The sequence below is a fragment of the Mus caroli genome, chromosome 11, assembly GCF_900094665.2.
Source record: "Mus caroli chromosome 11, CAROLI_EIJ_v1.1, whole genome shotgun sequence".
Lineage (NCBI taxonomy): Eukaryota > Metazoa > Chordata > Mammalia > Rodentia > Muridae > Mus > Mus caroli.
In genome coordinates, this window is record NC_034580.1 from 70,307,585 (window position 1) to 70,328,768 (window position 21,184).

The 21,184-nt window shown below is 44.3% G+C and overlaps 1 protein-coding gene and 1 non-coding gene across 5 annotated transcripts in view; one reads left to right on the plus strand and one right to left on the minus strand.

Annotated features, from left to right (window-relative positions):
* The window catches only part of Smyd4 (SET and MYND domain containing 4), a 49,233-nt gene extending 30,328 nt beyond the window's left edge, over positions 1 to 18,905 (plus strand). For 2 of the 4 annotated variants that reach the window (XM_029484211.1, XM_029484212.1), the window contains exons 4-11: positions 855 to 944; positions 3,512 to 4,667; positions 13,012 to 13,194; positions 13,698 to 13,861; positions 15,729 to 15,861; positions 16,702 to 16,818; positions 16,995 to 17,118; positions 18,358 to 18,837. In XM_029484211.1, coding sequence (XP_029340071.1) covers positions 855 to 944; positions 3,512 to 4,667; positions 13,012 to 13,194; positions 13,698 to 13,861; positions 15,729 to 15,861; positions 16,702 to 16,818; positions 16,995 to 17,118; positions 18,358 to 18,511 — 2,121 coding nt within the window. In that variant the 3' untranslated portion in view covers positions 18,512 to 18,837. Of the gene's footprint in view, positions 1 to 854; positions 945 to 3,511; positions 4,668 to 13,011; positions 13,195 to 13,697; positions 13,862 to 15,728; positions 15,862 to 16,701; positions 16,819 to 16,994; positions 17,119 to 18,357 lie in introns of all 4 variants that reach the window. The other 2 variants (XM_021176973.1, XM_029484213.1) reach the window with 2 other exon arrangements.
* On the minus strand, positions 7,700 to 7,804 carry LOC115032616. Its single transcript, XR_003838256.1, has one exon. It is a non-coding gene; the product is annotated as a U6 spliceosomal RNA (small nuclear RNA).
* Positions 18,906 to 21,184: the final 2,279 nt, after the last annotated feature.

Here is a 21,184-nt window from a genome sequence, read left to right on the forward strand (position 1 = left end):
CTTTGTAGACCAGGCTGGCCTCAAACTCAGAAATCCGCCTGCCTCTGCCTCCCGAGTGCTGGGATTAAAGGCGTGCGCCACCACGCCCGGCTTATTAGGGTTTTTTGTTTGTTTGGTTGGTTGGTTGGTTTTGTTTTACTTTTTCTTATTCATTTTTTTTTATTTCTTTTTTTTTTTAATTTAATGGACTGGTTCCATGTGGCCAAGGATAGCCTCAACTTTGTAGCAGAACTTCTGGCTGTGAACTTCTGGTCTTCCTTCATCTACCTCCCAAGTGGTGGGATTAAGGCACGTGCCACCACACCTAACAATATCTGGGTTTCTTTATTGGAGTTTGAAAGGGATCCCTCCAGCATTACTTTGATTCTTCATAGTTTCTTCCAGAGTTATTACACTTTCATTTGTTACATTAAGAGTTTGATCCAGGGCTGGAGAGATGGCTCAGTGGCTAAGAGCACCAACTGCTCTTCCAGGGGTCCTGAGTTCAATTCCCAGCAACCACATGGTGGCTCACAATCATCTGTAATGGGATCTGATGCCCTCTCTGGTGTGTCTGAAGACAGCTACAGTGTAATCATATAAATAAAATAAATAATTCTTTAAAAAAAAAAAAAGAGTTTGATCCATTTACACTGGACTTCTTGAGGCAGCAGGATCCTGGGTGAACTGGCAGACACTGACACTGCTGTATTCATTTCCTCATTGATCTTCAGAGGTTTGCTAATGGGAAGTAAGTGGAACAGAAGGTTCAGTATTCTTTTTTTCCCAATTCTATTCAGTCTTTAGTAGTAGATCCCTCATTATCTGAGATGCAGAGTCCCATTTATTCCTGTGACCATCTCGTTGTTTTTCAGGGAGTGTCTCATTCAAGGCCTAACACTGAGGACATTTCACTGTGCTATGCCAATCGCTCTGCAGCGCTCTTCCATCTGGGTCAGTATGAAGTGAGTATTGAAGAACCTGGTGTCCTGCCTGTGGCTTCAGTGGAAAATGAGCTCCTCTCTGTTCTTCTGCACACATTGAAATCAGCTAGCTTGCAAACACTGATATCCACCCAGACCCATTCTATCTTCTGACTCATGTTACCTCTCATAGGTGACCACAAACAATAGTGTTAGTTGACAAGAAGAAGCTATGTCATTGTCCACAGTGCATGGATTTGTTCCAATGGGCCAGCACTTCTGTGTCCGTATCAGCTAGATGTGCTGCTAATAGTATTTTAGATTCCAAATGTGTCCAGATATTACCTTGTTCATTTGTTTCTTCTAAATAAGCCAGGCACAAAGACTGGAAAGATGGCTTGATGGCTCTTCCAGAGGCTGGGTTTGATTCCCAGCCCCGACATAGCAGCTCACAATAGGCTGTAACGTCATTTCCAAGGGGTCTGACTTCCTGTTCTGGCCTCTACAGGCAGAAAGCACAGACATACATGCAGGCAAAACACATAAACATAATTGAAAGAAGATATTAAATAATAGCCCACGCTTGAGCTTATTCCTCTGATGATACAGCTCTTCTGAAGTCATCATGGGCAGTGTGAAAGGAAAGGTGCCCAGCCCCGCCCAGGGGCATCAGTGAGGTAGCTGATGTAAGTGGCTTTCTTCTCATCCCCTAACTGCTGCAACATCATCAACTGTGGAGCATTATGTCCGTGGATTTTAAGTTAGGAAATGACAAAGATTAGATCTATGGCCAGGCACTAGTGCACGCCTTTAATCCCAGCACTCAGGAAGCAGAGGTAGGTGGATCTCTGTCAGTTTGAGTTTGCAGAGGGAGTCTAGGCAGCCAGGGCTATATAGAGAAATTCTATCTGGAAAGAATAAACAAATCAGATCTGTATTTCAGGAAGATGCCTATGAGCTATTTGACGTGTGTGATAGAGGTCCTTAAGGACAGGAAAGTATTCCACGTGTGTGCATTTTACAGAAATTGGTTACACACTGGAGTTAAGGACTGTTGGAATAGTTGAATGTTCACACTCAGTGTTCTTCAAATCAAATAGAAGAACAAGAATCTATCTGGGCATGGTGATGCACAACTGTATTCCTAACATGTAGAAGACTGAGGCATGCTATGTGTTTGTGGCTAACCTGGGATACATAGTCAATATTGGACGGTCAGAGCTGCTACTAAAACCTAAAAAACAAAAATCTAATAATCTGGGATTTTATATATTTTCCTTTTTTTAAAAAAATAGAGTGGGCAGAATGTCTCTGATTTTGTTCAGATGGCCACAGAACCTAGAAAAGCTGCTACTGCTGCTGCTGCATAGCACACTGCTAATATTTGACTACATGTTATATAAATTTTGTTGTATACTTTAGCTGTGCTGTCAACTTTGGAAAAAAAGTATCCCAGTTTATCATTTTAAATTGGTACTGTACAGAAATTAACAGCCATATTAGTCTAGACACATTAAACTTCATTTTTCCATTTATACAGAAGTAATGCACTGTATTAAATATTCAGACTTATCTACAGGGGTTTGATTACAGAAACTATCAAAGTATTCTCTAAATAATGAAAAAAAGATCCAAGAATCTGACTGTAGATCCAAAGGACAAGTGGAGAAAAACTTAGGAAGAATTCTCCCTTTATCCCCTCCCTATATTGATCATCTCTTTTACTTCTAATAATAGTGGCCATTTATTGAACATATCCAGGAGTTCATTTCATCACTTTAGATATATAATTTATCTCATCCTAAAATGACCTGTTGATGAGTCATCTCTTTTTCAGATAAGAAACAAAGACATTGAAAAACCTAGCTTGCCTGCATAAGATCACACCTAGCCTCTTACTCCATGAATATTCCTTTTTTTTTTCCTTTGAGACAGAATCTCACTATGTAGTTCTGGTTGTCCTAGAACTCAATATATAGACCAGGCTAGCCTCAAACTCACAGAGATCTGATAGCCTCTGCCTGCCGAGTGCTAGGGTTAAATGGATGTGTCACCAAGCCCAGCAAAATCTACCTTCTTAATTTTCTAAGACTTTTCTCCTCTTAAAAAAATGGAACTATTGAGCCAGTCATGGTGAGACAGGCTTAATCTCAGCACTTAGGAGGCAAAGACAGGCCTATGGGTTTGGGGCAGCCTGATCTATAGAGAGAGTTCTATGGGTTAAAGTTTAGGGTTAAAGTTTTGAGACAAAACTTTGTCTCAAAAACAAACAAACAAACAAACAAACAAAGCCAGGCTGTTTAATAAGACAAATCAGACATAATATTATAAACAAGTATTAGTGTCACTCAATTAAAAGGTCACTCAGGAGGTGAGATCAATCCCCAGCATAAGGAGGGGAGGAGGGGAGAGAAGGAAATGAATGGGTGGGGAGGAGGAAGGAAGAGAGAAAAAGGAAAGATCTCAAAGCAGAACACAGGATGTAATTTAAGACCTAAGCTCTCGACTGAAGTTGTCCACTTTCAATGATCCTTTTCATGCTCATAGTTTTCTGTACATAGTGAAGAGTGGAAAGCAAAGGTCATCCTGGAATTTCCTTTTGTTTTCAGGCATGTCTTAAAGACATAGTGAAAGCAGGTATGCATGGGTATCCTGAAAGACTGCGGCCCAAGATGATGGTGCGTAAGACAGAATGCCTGGTGAACCTGGGGAGACTCCAGGAGGCAAGACAGAGCATCAGTGATCTCGAAAGCAGCCTCACTGCCAAGCCAAGCCTGGTGCTTTCCTCCTATCAGACTCTGCAAAGGAATGTCCAGCATCTGAAAATAAAGATCCAAGAAAAGGAGACTCTCCCAGAACCCTTCCCTGCAGCTCTCACCAATGCCTTTGAGGATATAGCCCTGGGGGAAGAGAACAAACAGATTTCTGGGGCATCCCTCTCTGTCAGCTTATGCACACACCCTTTGAAAGGCCGCCATCTAGTTGCCACAAAAGACATTCTCCCAGGAGAACTGCTGGTGAAGGAAGATGCTTTTGTAAGTGTCCTTATCCCAGGAGAAATGCCACGACCTCATCATTGCCTAGAGAACAAGTGGGATACCAGAGTTACCAGTGGAGACCTCTACTGTCACCGATGTCTGAAGCACACTTTGGCCACAGTACCTTGTGGCAGCTGCAGCTATGCCAAGTATTGCAGCCAGGAATGTATGCAGCAGGCATGGGACCTCTACCATAGCACAGAGTGTTCTCTTGGGGGGCTGCTCCTCACACTCGGGGTCTTCTGCCATGTTGCCCTGCGAATGACTCTTTTAGCCAGATTTGAAGATGTTGATAGAGTTGTAAGGATGCTTTGTGACAAGGCTGGTAGCACAGACACCTGTTTACCTGAAAGCAAGAATCTGGTCAAGGCATTTGATAACACAAGTCAGGGAGGGAGTGAAGAGAAGAGCAAGTTAGGTGAACCCCCAATTCCTGGATGCAATGTCAATGGAAAGTATGGAAGTAATTATAATGCTGTCTTCAGCCTTTTGCCTCATACTGAAAAACATAGCCCAGAACACAGATTCATCTGTGCCATCAGTGTCTCCGCACTGTGCAGACAACTCAAAGCCGCCAGCGTACAGGCCCAAACTTTAAAGTCCCCCAAGCTGAAAGCAGTGACCCCAGGAATGTGTGCAGATTTGACTGTTTGGGGAGTAGCCATGCTGCGACACATGCTACAGCTGCAGTGTAATGCCCAGGCAATAACGTCCATATGTCACACAGGTAAGTCAGAAATGGTTTTTACTTACATTATTGGTATTTCAAGAGCTAATGTTTAAGGAGAAAAACACTATAAAAGAAGACTGGCATCAAACAAACCAGTGACCTAAAAGGAAAACACAGCCGTCTTATATATCATTATGCTATTGAGAAGCTTTGAGCACATTTCTGTGAACCCAGAGCTTGGGAGGTGGAGATGGGATGATTAGGAGTCTAAGACAGCTTTAGCTATACAGCAAGTTTGAGGTCAGTCTGAACTACATGAGAACTCATCTCTTAAAAACTTGAGCCAGAGCCAGGTGGTAGTGGCACATGCATTTAATTCTAGCTCTCAAGAGACAAAGGCAGGCAGATCCCTGAATCCAACCTTGTCTATAGTGAGATCCCCACCAGGCTACATAGTAAGATCCTGTTTCAAATAAATAAATATAACAACAACAGTAATAATAATAGCAACAAATTAATTTTTTAGATGTATTTATTCATTTTATGTATGAGTACACCATTGCTTTTTTCAGACATACCAGAAGAGGGCATTGGGTCCCATTACAGATGGTTGTGAGCCACCAGGTATATGGTTGCTGGGAATTGAACTCAACACCTCTGGAAGAGCAGTCGGTGCTCTTAGCCACTGAGCCATCTCTCCAGTCCATTAATTAAAAATTTAAAACTAGAGTATTTTTAAACATTTACTCATGTTGTGTGTGGTATATACACTATAATATAGGTTCATAAGTCAATTCTCTTCTACCATGTGTGTCTTGGAGATCAAACTCAGGTTCTTAGGAGTGGGGGCAAGTATTTACTTCCTGAACCATCTCCCTAGCCATTTCTAGTATTCTTTTCTTTTGTCTTGAAAGATTTATTTTATTTATTATATGTAAGTACACTGTAGCTGTCTTCAAATACCGGAAGAGGGAATCAGGTCTCGTTAAAGATGGTTGTGAGCCACCATGTGGTTGCTGGGATTTGAACTCAGGACCTCCAGAAGAGCAGTCAGTGCTCTTAACTGCTGAGCTATCCTCCAGCCCCATTTCTAGTATTCTTATTAAGTGGTTTCCATTTTATCCAGAGATGCCTTTAAGGGCCTGGGAAGATGGCTCAGTGGGCATTGCACTTGATGTGTGAGCATGAAGGCCAGAGTTCAGATCTCTAGCACCCAGGCAGATGCTGAATGATGGTGGCCTGCCTGAGATTCCAGGACAACGGAGTCAGACGGGCCCTAGCTAACCATACTAGACACTAGCTGAACTGTGTGTTCAGGAGAGCAACCCTGGCTTACTGTGCAGGATGGAGAGTGATCATCTCCACAGGCAAGCACACACCTGAGCACACAGACATGCACAAAGGAAAGAAAAGTCCTTTTAAGGTGTTGTTGTTGTTGTTGTTGTTGTTGTTGTTGTTTGGGGTCTTTTGTTTTGTTTTTTCTCCCCCTCCCTCATTGTGATGGCACACTCCTTTAATCTCACATCTGGGACAAAGAGGCCGGAGGATCTTTGTGAACTGGAGGTCAGCCTGTTCTACATAGCAAGCCCATTTCAGCCAGGACGACATAGACATACCCTGTCTCAAACAGACAAAAAATATTTATTTTATATATTTGAGTGTTTTGCCTGCATGTATGTCTATGCACATGTATGTCTGGTGCCCATGAAGGCCAGAAGAGGGCATCAGATCTCTCGGAACTGGAGTTCCAGACACTTATAAGTACTTCCTGGTGCTAGGAATCAAACCAAGGTCCTCTGGAAGAGCAGCAAGTATTCTTCATTGCTGGGCCATCTCCCCATCTCCTTTTCTAGTTAATTAAGCTGAAAGGGAGGGAGGGAGGTAGATGTTGCCTAAACTTAGGATTTATTGACAGATTAATACTCTGTTAGCCTAACTACACTATAGAAGCTTATTCTTTAGACTTTCACATTACACTGTCCAGATTTTGCCATCCTTTTTGTGTGTATATGTCTACAGATCTTAATTCAGCTGCCAATTTATACAATATGTAGGTATTCTTTGTGACGTAGATCTTTTCCCCATCTTAAAGCAGTAGGATTTGAAAGCTGGCATTTATGTGGCCTATGGTCCTGTTAAATCACATTTCAAGTTAGTCTCTGTGGTACACATTTTGGGGTCTATCTGTGGTTCCGCATCTCACACTTTTCCCTCTCAGGGTGTCCAGACGCTGCTGCACACTGGGCTGGAAGGATGAAGTGGAGTCCAGAGTGAGTGGAATTCTGCAGCATCCCGGTCCAGCTGGGAGTGAATGCTGGGGTCAGGAGGAGATGGGTGAGAGGGCCTTCTCCAAGGACCTTCTTAGTGTTACAGCTCTAGGCAAAGACCTTCTCTGACAATCTTAGCCTGTACATAGTTTTTTATTCGAGATGAGCTTGTATGCATACACTTTATTGGAAGTAAATCATAGGTTATCCACTCTTAGGGAAGAAGATAGGAATATCCTGGGTGGACAAAGGTCATTGGCTGAAGCCTAACGTACTGAGATGCCTCATTAGCATGGGGAGGCATTCCAGGAATCTCAGGTGCTTGCTGACCGGTTTCTTAGGGGGTTGAGAGGGTAGCAGTGATTTCACCAAGGTTATGTATGGCAGAGGGTATAGGGGTTTCAGGCTCCCCAGACAAAGAAGGAGAAGGAGAAGCCCTGCTGCTAAGGGAAGCCCCCATTTTGAGCCACTCTTCAGAAGGCTATCAAGACACTGATAGACTTTGTTCTTAATTAGCAGGGCCCAACAAGTGTCTGTTTTCTTTTCTGCCTTCATTGGCTCTTTGAGCTACTGCTACAAAATATCCAAATCTGGGCCAGGAAGCTGGCTCTGCTAGTAAAGGTGTTTGCCTCTAAGCCTGAAGGCCTGAGTTTTCACTTGATTTGGTTTGGTTTTTGTTTTTTTGAGACAGGGTTTCTCTGCATAGCCCTGGGTATTCTGGAACTCACTCTGTAGATCAGGCTCAACTTGAATTCAGAGATCTGCCTGCCTCTACCTCCCGAGTGCTTAGATTAAAGTTGTGCGCCAACACTGCCCAGCTAAAAAAATATGAAACACTTTACCAATTTACATGTCACAGTTGCACAGGAGCCATGCTAATTGTCTCTTTACATCCAGTTTTAGTATATGCACTGCAGAAATGAGCACGAGGACCTGGGTTGTGTCGTTAGGACCCTCATGGTAGAAGGAGGGAACCAACATCTTCTACACTGGCTGTTCTTGACCTTCACATACATCATGACATCTGCTCCTGCCGCACAGAATAGATAGAGGAATATCCAAACATCTCTGCAATAGGAGTGGCTGCTACTATCTTCTTTGAGGTCATCTGTGTCTTTGAATTAAGAACACTATTCACAAGGTACAACAACAGTGTACTAGGAAACTTTGAAATAGCCCATCATTCATTCTAGGGGAAAAAGCTTTTTAAATTTTAGTGTGTAAGAAAGAAAGAGGGGCTGTAGAAAGGCCACAGCACATGTATCCAGGTTAGGAGTCAACTTTTCAGGAGCGGAGTCTCCCCTTCTACCTGTTTTTGAGGCAGTCTCTTGTTTCTGCCCTACACTTTGTACATGAACTTCAAGATGGTTATTCTATTTCTGCCTCTCATGTTGCCCTATGCTTACCGAGCTTACTGATGCCAGCCACCACATAAGCATGGCCCCAGCACTGAGACAAGGACAGGCATCTGGCTTACATGGAAAGTTACCCATTAAGCCATCTTGCTAGCCCCAGAAAATGTATTTTTGACAGGTGTGGTGGTGTACATATTTAATCCCAGCACTCAGGAGGCAGAGGCAGGTAGATCTCTGTGTCTGAAGCCAGCCCAGTTTACAAATCAAGTTCCAGAATAGCCAGGGCTACATAGAGAAACCCTGTTTTGAAAAACAAAGATCCTTCTGTGTTCCAGTCACAATGACTGCTGTAACAATAATATGAGGATTTGGGCGTGTCAAAAATCACAAGTAGCAGGTGTAATGGGCAGGCCTTTAGTCTCAACACTCAGGAGGCAGAGGCAGGAGGATCTCTGTGAGTTTAGCACAGCCAGGGCTGTTACACAGAGAAACCCTGTCTCAAAACAAAACAAAACAAAACAAAAATAGAATTACAAGTTAACCAGGGTATTGGTGTTAATATGAAATAGCAGAACTCAAGATATCTAATAAAACAAATGATTCTATTTTATAAAGGAGACATTCCATACTGAAACATATGCAGAGCCTGATCCTTGCCTAGCAACTGAACTACACCCACACCCTCTTCATGAAACTTAAAAATGATAGTCTATATCCTCTCTCTAGAAGTTAAATAAAGATATATATATGTGTGTGTGTGTGTGTGTATATATATATATATATGTATATAATTTTTTTGTCTATGAGATTGGCAGTTATTTTGTTGATGTCATGATTAGTTTTTGTTACAAACCTAGACATGTCTTGGAAGAAGGAATCTTAAATGAGAAGATGCCTTCATAAGATTGGCCTGTAGGTATGTCTCACTAATGATTGATGTGGAAAGTCACCGAGGATGGTGTCACCCTGGGCAGATGGCCTGGGGTATATAAAAGCACAGGCTGAACAAATCACAAAGCAGTAGTCCTCTATGGCTTCTGCTTTAGTTTCTGTCTCAGGTTTCTACCTTGACTTCCTCAGGGAAGGCATGTCACATGAGACTTGTAAGAGGAAAGAAACCCTTTTCTCCCCCATAGTTGTTGGTTATGATGTTGTATGTCAACAACGGAAACCGTAACTAAGATAGTTGGTTTTCTTTCTTTGTTTTGTTTTGTTTTGTTTTTTTGAGACAGGGTTTCTCTGTATGGCCCTGGCTGTCCTGGAACTCACTTTGTAGACCAGGTTGGCCTCGAACTCAGAAATCCACCTGCCTTTGCCTCCCAAGTGCTGGGATTAAAGGCGTGCGCCACCATTGCCTGACTGGTTTTCTTTTTTTTAATACATTTATAATGCATTTTAGATTTTTTTTAAAAATGGCCATGTCATATAATATAAAAAGAAGTGCTTAGAAATCACCATGTGCCCTTGCCATAAATTATGTAAAAATTTCTATATGGACATCAGTCTCAGGCTACAATCTCAGCACTCATGAGCCTGAGGCAGAGGCAGGAGGATGGTGAGCTCAAGGCCAGCTTAGTCTACATAACAAGATCCTGTCCGAATAATAACAACAGTAATAATTTTATACATAGAACTAGAAGGGGCCACTTCAAAGACAGTATGACAAAACCATTGGCCCTGCCTAATTGTAATTTAAATAACTGTCCTCGTCTCTGTAATTTTCAGATTCTAATTTTTACATAACTACCATGTATTCTTTTTGTAATTTTAATTAGTTTTTTTTTAATAATAGAAACAAGCTAAGTGCTAAGAATATTTTCATACGAACATTTTCAAGGCACTTGATACATACCTCAGATTTGCCCTCCAGGTGAGCTGTACCAATTACGTGCCACCAGCAATGTTAGCTTCCTTTTTTCCCTACCATCTGATTCTGTTTCAGTCTATTCGTAGTTCTGATCTTGTTATATCCCTTTTTATTGTTTCCCTGGGTTCCAACACCTCCCAGTTGAATGTTCTCATTGAATTTCATTAGCAGCTGTTTCATTAATGGCACAGAAGAAGGATTACAGTGTTAACTAGGATAGACTTTGACAAAGAACTATGAGAACATATCTTATTATCTTTGCATAAATTCTTTTTAATCAGAGTTCCTCAAAAGCCTCTCTCTGTTCCCATCTCAGGGAGTAGGTCTGGCCACTGATGAGTGTCCAGGCCACAGTACAGGTGTGCGTGGTTCTGTCCCTGTGGGAAGGGCACATCTGTGTTGTATCAGAATTCCTGTCTTAACAAGCCTTGCTCAGGCTCTGAGTGGTCCTGAGCCAGCTAACTGCCCTTGGCTTTCCCTTGATTACCAGATAACTATTCACTCTTCTCACTTTGCAGAGCACTTAACCAGGTAGCTATGTCCTGGGAGTACGGATGAGTCCTTCTATCGTTTTTCTTTTACTTAAATCCCATTTGAAATGTGCCAGGGACACTTCAATCCAAGGTACACTTTTGCTAAAGAATCACTCATTTTTATATGCAAAATGTCACCTATTAACTGCAGCTGATATGGTACATACATATTCTCTCTTCCTATTATCCACTAATAGGTGACTAATGCGAAATATTGAGTAATTTTTAAAAATCAATACTCAATTTTTTAGAAATAATTAGAGAGACATTCAACTCTGACACCAGCACCCTACTCAGTTCCTGAGCCTTCCTCTGCCGGAGGAGAATCTATAAATAACTCACGAAGCTGACATTACTCACTGGGTTGCAGTCATTTTTTTCTGAGAAAATTTTAGCAACTGTTCTAATAGAGCCTGCCAGTTATCAGTAGTTGGGAATGCAAGTCAACTTTTAATTATGCAGACGCTGATTATTCAGAAGACAAATTGTTGGTGCCTGCACGGCTCCTTCCTGCTGCCTACCTTTAACCGTTCTCAGTGCTCATTAGCGCATGTTCCAGAAGGTAGGCTTTGGAGGCGCGGACAGGCACTCAAACCAGCTAAGCACTTAGAGACGCTCTGATGAAAGATGTTAATGCAGTTTGTAGAATTATTGACTAAAATTGAGTCATTTGGATTCCCTGTGAATTGTATTTACATGGCCTGTCCCTGTCCCCCATAGCAACAGATAATAGGATTGTCTGCGGAGAGACAACATAATTCTTACATTTAATTTTTTCTTTGTCGAACATTTTCACATGATGGTTCGTGGTGTTTCCTTTGTTCATTACATTTGTATCCAGACTAGTTACTTCTGATAAGCGGTTAGTTAGGATTCCTGGCACGCGGACAGTGACACCACAGTTGTCTGATCGTTTCCCACTTTTTTACAAAACCGTTTGCCTTTAAGAGTCAGTGTTTTGCACATTTCACCCAGATTATTGGAAATATTATTTCCCTCCTGCTTAAACCGAAGCTATGATCATAATTTAACCCTTTCTAGGTAGCCGATCTTACATGTACCAAAACTATTTCTGGCATATGTTTGTCTATTACAAAGACCTCGTAGGTATGCAGTTAGAAGCCTCTAGTTAAATGAAATGTTGTGTGTGTGATGAACCTGGAGTGGGGATGGCCTTTTGTGTGCCCCAAGGCTGTTGTGTTTCACACAGTTGTTTTCTGCCTCCTCTGGTCTATCACTATCCTGCCACTGCCAGAAAACCCTGCTGTGTGTTCCCCATGTGGAGGTTCTCTGCTTCTGAACTGCTTTGGCCTGAGAAACTCCATAACCAAATCAATTAGCATTTTGTTTAAAGAGCAGGTAGGCTGTTAGAGCTTGGATCTTACATGTCTCCCAGGTCCACTTGCCAACGCCTTGACCACTGTTAACTTTTGTTAACCTACTCACCTTTTGCTGCCTGTTTTGTTTTTGTTTTTTTTTGGGGGGGGGTTGGTTTTGTTTAAGCCAAGATCAGTTATATGGCCCAGGCTGAGCCTCTCTTCCCAGTCTCTCAAATGTTAGAATTACAAGCATGCATCCCTCAGCTTACCTTTCCTTTGCTTTTTTTAAAATAGATTTTGCCATAGCAACAGAAATCTAACCTAACTAAGCATAGCTGTACACATGGTATGAGGAACTCACATATGTGTGAATGGAAGTTCATAGAGACCGGCATCACTGCCTAGAGGCCCCTTTCTTCCTTCTTGCAGTTGTCGTGCTAGCTGACTGTACTACAAAAAAGGTTGTCTGGGGCATAAGACTGCCTTCAATAAAACATGCACAGACGGTTTGCTTACCTGAGACTGCAGAGCAGTTTCCAAAAATTTTAGACAAGGGGTAGGATGAAGAAGGCTGCGGGGTTTCGCACACACTTAAGGTGCATAAGTAAATAAACTGAGCTACACTGACAGGATGCTCGTTCTAATAGCCAACCAAAGAGCAGTTAAACCAAAAGCACTTAGACTTCAAACATCGTGGGGAGATAATCTCAGGAGGGCTATGGTTCTGCGTCCTACAAGTATTATGAAACTGTCTAGAAAGCACCCTACTGGTAATCCCTTTTTGATTATTTTTTTTTATAAATTCTAGTCTTGGGGTTTTAAGTGGCACACAGGCATAATGGTTAGGCTCCAGTGGACTTCTGTGTGCTCATTCACTTTGCTTCCTGGGGACCAGAGTTTGCGATGAGTCATGTTCCATCTGATTTCTATCGGATCCGGCTGCAGAGCCATGACTCAGATGGGCTTCAAGCCCAGCTGCTCAGTTCATCTTCTGAGGAATAGATGACAAGGACAGGACAAATGTCCTGACGCACATTTCCTTCTGTTCTTGCATTTCCAGGGTCTAAGGAGAGCATCATTACCAACAGCAGGCAGATACGCCTTGCCACAGGCATCTTCCCTGTTGTCAGCCTCCTGAACCACTCCTGCAGCCCCAACACCAGTGTGTCCTTCACTGGCACTGTCGCCACCATCCGGGCAGCACAGAGGATTGCAAAAGGACAGGAGATTCTGCACTGCTATGGTGAGCCAGCCTTTCTTTCCACTACCCTGCTGTGCCTCACACCTCACATGAAAAGGATAAGGGGACAGGAATCAGCAGGTATGGGCCCAGTGCCTCTGCTCATCCTCTGAGTCTTTCCTGGAAAGGGCAATGCATCCTTGGGCCAATAAAAAAGTCTTCTGGCTGTAATCAAAAAGCCCGTTGAGGGCAGTGAGCCATATCCCTCCATGCCGAAGCCTTGTAGACAGCCTATCCTGGAAAAGAGCGAGGAGCACTTGCTTGGCTTCTTTCTTCCTGCCCCAGCAGCTTGGAAACATATCCACTTCCACCCATGTTTTGTTGTTTTTTCTGAGATGATAGGACAGAGTACCCAACCTCACATAGGCTAGGCCAGTGTCTATCACTGAGCCAGAACCCCAACCCAGCACCACCATGCCAGTCACATGATGACTAGCCCAGCCCCTCAGTAGAGTAGGCTTTGACTCTCTTGGTGTGACTAGGAACTGTGGGTAATCTCTCTCCAGGGCCTCACGAGAGCCGGATGGGCGTGGCCGAGAGGCAGCAGAGGCTGAGCTCTCAGTACTTCTTTGACTGCCGCTGTGGGGCCTGTCACGCTGAGACACTGAGAGCAGCTGCAGCACCCAGATGGGAAGCCTTCTGTTGTAAGACTTGCAGAGCGCTCCTGCAGGTAACTCTCTGCTGTTCCCAGGGGCGGGGCTCCAGCTAAAGGTTGTCAGTCGCCAGAAGAACCATTCCTGCTTCCTTTCTTGTAACTCCTTCCTACATGTTGCCCAATCCTGCACAAAACACAGGTTGTATTTCCTAATATTTTCTTTATAAGTGACACAAAGTCTTAAATTACACAAAGGGACCAAAAACAAAAACAAACAAACAAAACAAAAAACAAAAAAACTCTAGAAAATTTTTTAATTTTTTTTATTTTTTTTTGGTTTTTTGAGACAGGGTTTCTCTGTGTAGCCCTAGCTGTCCTGGAACTCACTTTGTAGACCAGGCTGGCCTCGAACTCAGAAATCCGCCTGCCTCTGCCTCCCAAGTGCTGGGATTAAAGGCGTGCGCCACCATGCCCGGCATAAACTCTAGAAATTTACTTGCTCAAATAAGTCATCAAAAGTTGTGCATCAGGCCTGGTACTTGGGTACTGGTAATCCTAGCACCCAGGAGGCTGAGGAAGAAGGATCTCAAGTTGGAGGCCAGGCTCAAGTGAGACCCCATCTAAGAGAACACCATTCCAAGGAGCTGTTTCAGAGACAGTTTAATCTGGGGACTCAGATTGTGGATTTTCTGTCTGTTCAATTCCATCTCTCTGTGATGGCCTCATCAGACACACTTTGTAGTAACTGTGGGAAAATCTGACCCACATAGTTTTCCCTCAGCCTTTGACCGAGAGGGAAGAGCCACAGTGGAGAGCATGAGAGCAGACCCTTGGGTGCTACTGCCAGGTAATGGTGTAGACACTGGAGTCTTCAACATTCATGCCCCAATGCAAAATGGTCTCCACACCAGAGCATGGCATTCTCATTAGGAATAAGTAAATGGAATTGGTTGTGTGGAAAGTTGTAAAGCCAAGGGTCAAGAATGAAGCCTTCCCTAGCATGTTTTGTTTTGTTTTGTTTTGTTTTGTTTTGTTTTTTAGGCAGCGTCTCTCTGTGTAGCCTTGGCTCCTGCCCTCTGCTACCTCTCTCAGGTGTGCCACCATACTGGGCCCGATCACCCTGTGCATTAGTACTCCCTCGCTCCTGCTCACTCTCGAGACAGTCGTCCTTCCACTCTGTATCCCCAGCTAACCTGGAGTTCACTTCAGAGCCCAGGCTGGCCTCAAACTTGAGATCCTCGTGTCCCAGCTTTTCAAATACAGTGATATTTACAGGCCTATACCTGGCTTTCTCTGATAGATTCCTAGTAAGATGATTATCCTTTGAGCCGTATCTCTCTTCTGCTTCTTCCTCTCTTCCTGCAGGGTTGATCTAGAATTTATTCCATAGCTGACTGTCCTCAGAATTGCCATCCTACTGCCTTTAGTTTCCAAGTGCCACTTTACTGCAGTGTGTCACCACATCCAGAGTTCTGTGTTTGTTTGTCTGTTTTCGAGACAGGGTTTCGCTGTGTAGTTCTGGCTGTCCTGGAACTCACTCTGTAGACCAGGCTACCCTCATATTCAGAGATCTGCCTGTCTCTGCCTCCAGAGTGCTGCTGTACACTGCCACCACCCATCCAGCTTTCTATATTGGTTTTCCTGTGGCGTTTTAAAATAGCCATTATACATGTGTTTATCATCTAAAGTCCTGACCCCAAAAAGAGATGAGAGGGGCTGCTAAGGTGAAAAGGATTACAAACTTATCAATTCTGTTCAAAAATTAAACCTCAGAGTGGGATCAGCTGCATCTTTCATTAGAATTCACTCAGGCCTTGCTTGCATGTGTTATTGAAGAAGTCTCTTCCTCATCAGGTCAGTGACCCCTTAGCTCAAGTACATGCAACATGCAGTATTGATAACTGTTCTCGCTTAGGAATAAAAATAGAACTGACTTCCACAGGGAAATGATGTGCTGAGCTGTAGCGACGAATCCTGCACAAACTCTGTCAGCAGGGACCAGCTAGTCTCTCACCTGCAGGACCTTCAGCAACAGGTCCGCATGGCCCAGAAGCTTCTCCGAAACGGTAAACCAGGTGAGCTTGGCTCCCTCGCCCTAGGCCTCAGCCCTTCCCTTGTTTAGTTTGGTATCACCTTGCCTTACTGAGCAGTCCTCAATAAATGACTGAGGACTTGAATTTAATTATCCCAGCACCAGCCACAAGATGGCTATGTAGGCCAGTGAGACCGGACTCTGACCAGCTGTTACGCCCCTGAAAGTATTCCTGATGGTTCAAGCTGTGTCTGCTGCACCAGATAGTTCTAGCAGCTCGAGCACCAGAAAGGCTGGCTGACTTCCATGGGCTTTGTGTGGCTCCAGAGGTCCGATGCCATCATCTGATTCCCAGCTTAAGGACCTAAGCTCCGAGAAGGTTGCTCTGCCCTCAGCAGCAGCAGCAAGTCATGAGTGCTGCCCTGGGCTCGTGGTGTGACTCAAGAGTAAAGCTCGGTAGCTAGCCCGAGCTGAGAGAGGGAAGAAAGGACTCCTCTCTTTTCAGAAAGGGATTTGCAGAACTCGATGTTAGAGCCTGACATGGCAGGAATCTGTTTTGACTATTCTAGCCTACATTCTGAAGTTGACCTTTAGCCTAGAGTCAAGAAAACTAATGATTACAGGAGGAATGTAGAGTTGGTTGTATTGGAAAATGGATGTTAGAAGCCCAGGGTAAATGTGGGGAAGCCTCATCTAACACCTTTTTTACTGAAAGAGAAAACATAAGCAACGAACAGCTTCCCTGGCATACCCGGCTGTTGACTCTGTGAGATAAAGAGGCATTTTCACTTTGGCCTAACGGATAGAGACCTTGCAACGTGGTCTCTCGTGTCCAGGACTAGGTCTGTATCTGTTGTGAGGCATTTTTCCTTTGAATCCATAGAGCAAGCCATTCAGCAGTTGTTGCGATGCCGGGAGGCTGCTGAGAGCTTCTTGTCAGCAGAGCACACCATGCTGGGGGAAATTGAAGACGGCCTGGCCCAGGCCCATGCTACCTTAGGTATGGCCGGAGTTCTCCTTCCCTGCCGTGTGTTCAGTGCGGCCCTTGCCTTGGCTGTTTGGTTCTCTCTTGCCATCTGAATCGACACTCTTCTCCCTCCCATTCTGCATTCCTCACCCTCAGAGCCTTAGGCTGATGGTGTTTCTTTTCCGGAATGAGACGTTTCTCTTCTCCAGGGAACTGGCTAAAGTCTGCTGCCCATATTCAGAAGAGTCTCCAGGTGGTTGAAACTCGCCATGGGCCATCCAGTGTTGAAATTGGCCATGAGCTCTTCAAACTGGCCCAAGTCCTGTTCAATGGGTAGGCCTTTCTTTTTCCTAGTGTTTGGCCAGGGCACACAGTGCTCTGTGTTTTCCTAGGTGCTTCTGTGTGTGGCTTTTTGCTACAGTGCTTTAGAGCATGTTGAAACTCTTTTATTTCCTCTTTAGGACAGATAGTTGCCCTCTGCTTCACTGGTAGACTTTAAGCTTTGAATTCCTTCCTGAAGATGTGGAGAAAGCCCTTAGGTCTGCATGGAGCTTCCCAGGGAGGATCTGGAGGCAGCCTCACCCGCCTCTAGCATTCCTGTCTGCTTAATCACACCTCCCTTGGCTGCCTCAGTCCCTGCTCTCTCAACTCCAGGGCTCAGCCCTTTCCCTGGTTTGCCTCTTATTCCTTTTAAAGCAGTGGTTTTCAACTAGAAGGGATTGCAAATGGCATTTGGCAGTGTTTAGAGACAGTTTTGATTGTTATGGCTTGAGGAGAGGGTGCTGCCAGCATCTAGTAAAGGCTAAACCTACAGTGCACAGGACCGCCTCCACAGTGGAGAGACCCAAGTTAGCTATGTGAAGGCCGAGAATCCCTGCTTTGGAGATTAAAAAAGGAAGCTGAGGGAACCACTCAGTTGGAAGCACCCTTGGTGGCATGCACAAGGCCCTGGTTCTGTCCCTAGCTCTGCACAAAAAATAGAATACAAGGAAGAGTAACCCTAATGAGCTGGTCCCTCACCCAGTGTGCCACTGAGGTCACTTGAAGGGAAGTATATCCCCAATTTAGTTTTTTTTGTGGCTGCCACACCTCCAGCCTTGATCAAATCTCCTGGTATACATTGGTAAGAAAAAGGGTTTGAAACATAGACCTGATACTCGGACATGGAAACAGTATGTTTGGTCAGAGAGAGCGAAGAACTGAGAGACGAGGGCAATATCAGAGAGGGGGCATCAGTCAGGTTAGACACGAGCACTCCACAGTGAGCAGCTCTGGATAAGCTTTTATAAATGCTGGTTAAGGTTTTGAATTTGCCCAGTTTTGTCAGGATCCCAGAGTCTATCACACACATACATAGTTTTCTCAAATCTGCTTTGCAGTATGCCCGTGAATGTCTCTTATCTATACTTTCAGATGGTAAGACCCTGAGGGCAGAGGAACTCAGACCCTTTGTGCCCTCTGTAAGACCCTGGGGGATGCAGTGGACCCGACTTTGTGTTCTCTGCACAGAAAGGAGTCCACTTTCGTTGAGACTAAGGAAGGGAACTGACAAGCTTCCCTTTCTGGCTTCAGGTTGGCAGTGCCTGAAGCTCTGAGTGCCATCTGGAAGGCAGAAAGGATCCTGTTGGTGCACTGTGGCCCTGAGAGTGAGGAGGTCCGGGAGCTCCGGGAAATGAGGTCCTGCTTACTGGACTCGTCATTCGTCCCTGTGGGGCCCTTGGTGTAGAGCATGTGTCCTCACCCTCAAGAAGGAGCTCTGGTAATGACAGATGTTCTGTTGGCTTGGAGCTCTCATCAGAGAGGACGGGACCTTCCCAGCTGACCCGAACCTAGTGTCTGGCACAGGGAGCACTTGAAAACAGATTGAGACACTCACCTGCCATGCTGGCTGCTGCTTTCAGGAGCTAACTGCCCTCTGATGGAAACCCCGTGCCCAGAAAAGACTAAATCCAGTATCTAAATCCTGCTTTAAAGGGTTGTCACTGCAGCCGGGCATGGTGGTGCATGCCTTTAATCCCAACACTCGGGAGGCAAGCGGATTTCTGAGTTCGAGGCCAGCCTGGTCTACAAAGTGAGTTCCAGGACAGCCAGGGCTACAGAGAAACCCTGTCTTGAAAAACAAAAAATAAAAATAAAAATAAGTAAAAAAATAAATAAATAAAGGGTTGTCACTGATCTGCAGGCAGCTCATGCTAGCCTAGGGTTTTGGCTCGATTTCATCTCACTAAACGATGAATCTGTTTCCCTGGAACATTCCTATGGTTTCTAGTAGTAATGAAGTGCTGTGTTCCACTCCAGTGAGGACTTCAATTTTTAGTCTTGTATTATAATTGAAAAATAATATATAGCAAGAAATCAGTATGACTGCTTACCTCAAGAGACATACAATTCCACTTACAATATCCTGCTTCCTTAAATTTTTCATTAAGACTGGTGACATATAATTTGTGAATGGAGAAATAAATACATTTTACTGTTAGGCAGTTTCTTCCTGGGATGGCAACTCTGTCTTTGTTTCCTACCAGTGTCCTAATTCTTACTCAGTGGCTTTCATTGAGTGTTCTTGGCACTCACTGTCCAAGCACTGATGCAAGGCAACCCTGTAGCATGACTTTATAACACAGGCCTCCTTGTTAGCACACCTGAAAGCAGACCACTCGGGTTGTTTCACTTGCAGACAGAATCTTACTCTGTAAGCCAGTCTAGCCTCAAACATAACATCCTCCTGCCTCAGCCTTCCAAGTTCTAGATTTATAGGAAAAGGCCACCTCGCCCAGCTTGAGACTGCTGCTTACTGCCATGTCTCCTCAGGCTCACACATGAAATCCAGGGCACTCCAAAAGGAGCCGTGAGTCTGTCTGTCTGCAGGGCACTCCAGGGGGAGCCATGAGTCTGTCTGCAGGGCACTCCAAGAGCAGCCATGGGCATCACTCATTGATAGACTGTGAGGCTCCTGGTTACATCTCCAGATGCCCCGAGTGCTGTGGTTGTGAGCACTGCTGCTTATGGTTTCCAACTGAGACAGAGGGAAGGACGTTGCCCCTTTCCCTAAGGATGGGTGGTAATCGTCCAGACCACAAGGAACAGGTGGCTATGGGGTTTTCTGACTCATCCTTAGTACATTATTGCTGATGACCAGTTTGTTTGGATGAGTTAGTGGGAAAGAAAACCCAAGTCCATACACTCTGCTTTTTAGAACTTGCTCATCCTAGCCATGCCCAAGGAGCAGCCGTTGACTGTCAAGGCATTACAGTGAGGAGATAAACAGTCCTGAAGGTGCCTGGCAGCAGCTTTTCAAGAAGCTGGTATTAAAAGACAGTATTCAAACATTTGTGGACTGGGAACTGGGCAGCATTTGAGTCTCCTGCTGTCTGTTAACTTACCCTGACAAGGAGGTGACCTGAAAGGTTTGTTTTGTTTGGGGTAGAGCTTTTTCAAGAAAAAAGTTTAATCCTACAGACAACTCTATAGTTATTCTAGTCCAAACACATGCCATGTGTTTTATAAAATAGGTGCTCTTCCTCAAAGGATATATTTAACGTTTTACATATCAGGCCTTTTTCTGTGCATGGAAGTTTTTTTTAAGATGCTTTGTAAGATGTAAGCATGAACTGCTCTTCTAGAAGTCCTGGGTTTGATTCTCAGCAGCTAACACCAGCTGTTATTCCAGTTCCTGGGATATGATGCCCTCTTCTGGCCTGTGTGAGCACTGCGTGTACATAGTGCACAGACAAATGCAGGCAAAGCACTCATACATAAAACAAAATTCAAAAAACTCTCTCATTGTCTCATGTGACCTACCTTGAGAATACCTGTGCTTATATTATAATCTAGTATGATCCGGCCACGGTAGCAACACACCTATCATCTCAGCACTCAGAAGATTGAGACTAGATGGTCAAGAGCTAGAGTCTGCGCTACAAAACACCTGTCTCAAAAATAAAAGGGCGGAAAAAGTGTCTCAGCAACTAAGAGCACACACTGCTTCTCCAGAGGGCCTCGTTTCAGTTCCTAATACCCACACCGAGTGACTCAGCCACCTGTAACTCCAGGTCCATGAGATCCAACACCTCTGGTCTGCATAAGCTCCTACACTCAATTATACACACACACACACACACACACACACAGAATTTTAAGAAAATCTTTCAAAGTAAATAAAAAGAAGGATAAAATAAAACTATACATTTAAGTTCGGTAAGGTGGTACACACTTTTAATCCCAGCATTCAGGAGGCAGAGGCAGGCAGATCTCTGTGAGTCCTGAGCTAGCCTAGTCTACATAAATGGGTTCCAGGGCTGCACAGTGAGACCCTGTCTGTGGGTGGGTGGGTGGGTGGGTGGATGGGTGGATGGATGAATGGATGGATGGATGGATAGATAGATAGGCTAGAGAGGTG